The 4,631-nt window shown below is 39.4% G+C and overlaps 1 protein-coding gene across 1 annotated transcript in view; it reads right to left on the reverse strand.

The window, feature by feature from the left end:
* The window catches only part of LOC104522544 (1-phosphatidylinositol 4,5-bisphosphate phosphodiesterase beta-1), a 39,635-nt gene that overhangs the window by 16,206 nt on the left and 18,798 nt on the right, over nucleotides 1-4,631 (reverse strand). The window contains exons 11-12 of the mRNA XM_029084247.1: nucleotides 2,813-2,917; nucleotides 1,965-2,074 (exon numbers count right to left, since the gene is read on the reverse strand). Coding sequence (XP_028940080.1) covers nucleotides 1,965-2,074; nucleotides 2,813-2,917 — 215 coding nt within the window. The remainder of the gene's footprint in view (nucleotides 1-1,964; nucleotides 2,075-2,812; nucleotides 2,918-4,631) is intronic.

Consider the following 4,631-nt stretch of genomic DNA (forward strand, 5'->3'; position numbering starts at 1 on the left):
AGACAGCACAGCTTTGCACGTAAACATTTATTGTGTGTAAATTTGAAACTGTACATAGGAAAAATGAATCCAGGTGCACTTCTGTGTACGTATCTGGCAAACATACTTGAGTTTATTTAACTGTGTTGCCAGTGAACATACTTGCCATTAATTAACTGATGTTATTCTCATTCTCATGGGTCAATTTAAGTGAACAACACAGTCAGCCCTGCTGACTGATGAGGGAAATGTTATCATCACGTAACACAGTCAGGCAATTCAAGATTTCCAAGTACAACCTAGCTGCCAAATATCTTCCCTAGAATGGGGGTTTATAAATAGAAGGTAACAATGGTCTATTTAGATTGCCACTTCAAGCAGCAGTTTTGTCCCCGTCCCTTGCTGAATGGATATATGTTCTTCGTAAATGCACCACTACAATGATTAAAGTTTTCTTTAATAAAATATTTCTCTGCTACTCCCAAACAACTTCCTTTATCCTATGAGCTTCAAGCTCCTTGACATATGGTAGTACTACCTGAGCACTACAATTCCTCTTTCCTTCTTCTCATTTGCTTTAGAAGATACTCTGTGATAGAATTTTTCTAACTGACAAATAAGCCTGTACAGATCAGGAAAATCTGTACTTTTTCAAAAGTAAAAATGACCTCTAAGGTATTTAAAGGATTGTTAAAAAAAGACTTTGCTATTAAAATAGAATCTCATGTGTAGGGTGTCCTAGATAAATGTCTAAGATACTATTGAGCATTTCACAGTGTCCTCATTCAGCCGAACTTGTGACACTGCACAAAGAGTAAATTGTTGGCCACTGAATTGTAATGACTTTCACTCATCTGGTCTGCTTTGGGAATGTATTCTTGGTTACAAAATCTAGTTCAGTGAGGCTTTGCACATCTGAGAATTGAAGAAGACAGGCACCAGAGCTGAGGACGGTTTAGGATTATAAAGCATTTCTCCATCTTCACTAGAGACCTGTACCAAGTGCCTTTTGATTCACATGATGTGCCTAAGATCTGACACAAGCTATCTTTAAAATATAAGGTTGATACTTTCAAACACTGCTAGAAGACATCCCAATGACAATGCCTGGAACAGAGAGACTGAACATTTGAATGTACAGAGATTATCAGAAATAAAAGCTAAACTGCCAGTACTCTCAGGTATGCTCAAAGTAACATCTGTGCAATGGTGTGTGCAACACTTCCGATTATACAGAAGAATAGTGTTTAGAGGTTAGTCCTTAAGTAATCATACATACCCAAATAGATACCTAACAACTGAAAATGTGACTCCCACAGCTTTCTGCTAAGCTAAGAATGACCTGAACAATTATTTACCCTGTGGTTTCCTTCCTCTTCATCTCTTTCTAAGATCTATGAAGGGTTGGATCAGTTGACCTCCAGAGACCCCTTTCCATCTAAATTATCGCATGATTATACTGTGTCTCTTTACGGCACATTTGCTCAAGGTGAATGTATACAGACATGAAAATCTGAGATACCTGAACGTTTCTGCACAGAACAACCTCTCCAGAAACAGAGTCTGCAATTCTGGAAACTTTGTAATATTTTCAGGAAAAGCTACTGACACAGTGTTGTCTTTTTTGTAAGGGGAACTTCCAGCACCACACTGGAAAACAATAGGTAATGACTTACAAGGATTTCATTTACTACCTAACAAAGCTGGGAATCAGTATACACATAACACAGTTTTTCATTCAGCTTTTGGTGTCTCTCTGCCTCTCAACAGTAAGTTGCCACACGCACAACACGTTGCCTTCAGTGAGATCACACACACAGCGCAATGCTTCTCGGCTGCGATGTACCCTAGTCTCAGTCTAGGGGAGATGTTTACAAGGTAATCAACACATACAATTCCCAGGGACTTTCAGTATTTGTACTAAACAAAGTAGGTGCTTTTAAATAATATAACATAATGTGCAGAGACTATGAAACCTCCCTTACCTCTTTCTTTACCTCTTCTTCATCTTCCAGAGTCAGTGCGGCCAGTTGCTTAGCTCTCTGCTCCATCAAGTTTACGTATCTGATTGGATTGGATAAGGCCTCGATCACATCTATAAATAATGCAAACACTTCAGTTTCAAACCCCTTATGGTTCCAGTGCCTCAGGTTTTAAGAAAGAGATTGTATTTTTCCTACAGATCTATTGCTGATAGGTAGTCCTAGGTCCTAGAAACAAGCATACACCATCATGCACAAATAACACACACTCTGAGTCTGTGCTTGGGTCTTGTGGATATTAATTTTCTGCACAGTGTTTTCTGATTGATTTTCAAAGCTTACAGCATCAGACAACTAGGATGCTGCTCCACTTGAGGCACAGAGGAGCATTAGTGAAAATCCTATTTTAAAAAAAAATTAAAATAGCTATAAAGAATACTGGTTTTCACTGAAGATGCAGAGTATGGTCTTTAAACTTATGCCTGTTTAGAGACAATTCCAAAATACAGTGCTCTACATTAAGCATGGCACTTTGCTTAGGAAACAACTACATACTACTGTGTCACATAAGCAGTTTCATTTGTGTTTCAATGGCAAATGCCTGGGCTATTTCCTCCTTTAGAGTCATACAAGGTCTGCTCAACATAAAAGAGTTGGCCCTAATCCTAAACCTCAGGCAGGCTGCTGTAAATCAGACCATGTTGTATGAGTGATGAGGCATAATGATCCATCAGATGCAGAGGTCTGTTCACAGGACAGTTATCTCAATCTGGCAAGTCATCTACACCACATTCATTTTGTGTTTCAATTAACACTTTTTATTTCCTAGTAAGAAAATATCACAGAATTACCTGCATAAGTATCAGGTACATAGTCTTTGACCTCTATGTACACAAAGAGAGCTGGCAGTGTCAAAGGTTGGTTCCTCTCATTCCTCAAACAGATGTAGTGATAGCCTGGAAAATAAGACACAACCAGTTCAGAGTATAAACTCTTCCACAGGCACTTCCAATTTAATTGTTATCATTTGTTATTTATACTGTGGCTACAACTGAGCAAGCAACTCCAGGGACTTCTGGTTGGGAAAGATTTACCTGAAGGGTTTCAGAGATAAGCATACAGACAAGGAACTGTTAGAAAGACACGTGACACTGCAGTTTAAAATAGTATTTTCCTTTTATTTTCACATCCATGAATAATGCTAAGAATTGTAATTTATATATATATTTGATGCATTCTATTTTATTACGTTAAGCTGCCTTTTTTTTTTTTTTTTAGTTTCAGAGTTCTTATTTAATTTTCAAAAGTGACCCTCATAGCACTCAGGACTCTGAACAGCCAAATAAAAATGAGATGTAATAGTTCATCCACAACACAGCATCTAATTTAAAAACCAGACAATGTGGCACTATATCTACAAAGTGTGTGTGTGTGTCTACGAATTCTATTGTGACTAGCCTTAGAAATATATCTGAAAAAAAAGAGTATATTCAGACTGTTTTGAAAGCTGGATGTATTGTAGGAGTAAGGGCACACATTACAGTGCAGCTCAGCCAAGTTAACAGTGAGGCACCACCAATGGGGCAGCCCCAAATCCTTTCTCCCAGCCACCTACCACCATCTCCTGGCTCTTTCTGTTGTTCACTGACACTTTTCTACTTTGGAGACAGGCAGTACAGCAAGCTAAACTCTGGAAAAAGCAACCTTCAGAAACTGTGAAGAGTCTTCCATCAATTTAGCTCCCCAAAATGCCTCACCATAAGATCAGACTTACTAATACCAGTTTAAAAACAGTGATGAAAAGGCACAGGTATGAATGGGAGAAAAGGACTTCCAGGCCCAACAAACTCTTACAGCATCACAGTGCTGCAAAGCTGCATCCTTTGCCACACCAACTGGTGCCTTCACCATGGCTGAAGCTGTTCTTCTAAGGCATGATTATGGAGCTGCATATATGGATAGTGTGGAGATACAAGTCACAAGCAGGACACACTTATCTGGGGGGATCCTTACTTGGCTGAATAACTCCCTCTCCAAGTCATGGTTAAATCCTTGCTTTGGGAATAATGCTAATTCTGTGGATTTGTGTGACAGTATGGTATAGTTTTCAATAATGTCTCAGAAAAGAGAGAAGTTGTGTATTACAAAGGTTGCTCAGTTCCCTCAAGCTCCTCCAGCAAATTTTCACCACGTGCACAAACTAAAATCAACGTGCTGTTCTCCATCATGTGCAGTAAACTGACAATTACTGGAGTCAAAAGGACAGATGATAGGCCTGGGGGTAAAAGCTCTCCAAAGTCCTTCTATGATTTAATACAGTGTCCTTTCTTCTAAAAAGCACAAGCTTAAAAGCAAGTACATGATTCAGTGCTCTGCTGAATGGACTCTGTGCTGCATGGAGCGTGAGTGCCATGGAAGGGATCAGCTGTGGTAAGAGTTCACTTTCACCAGAAGAGGGAAATCCTTCACATCCTCCTTTCTCCTCTCCAATCACCTATCTTCCTCTAGAGCTCAGTAGATCATCCATGACACAATTATATCCATTAAGCCAGGAGAAAACAGTGGATTGATAAGCTGAGTTGGCTCACAAAAAAGGTGTGGAGATTGGCAGAGCTGGCACAACAGAATGTCCATGGATGTATGGTCAAGTGCAGAATAGAGGGAAGGGAA

Source organism: Antrostomus carolinensis, unplaced genomic scaffold (genome assembly GCF_000700745.2).
Source record: "Antrostomus carolinensis isolate BGI_N321 unplaced genomic scaffold, ASM70074v2 scaffold6793, whole genome shotgun sequence".
In the NCBI taxonomy this organism is placed as follows: Eukaryota; Metazoa; Chordata; class Aves; order Caprimulgiformes; family Caprimulgidae; genus Antrostomus; species Antrostomus carolinensis.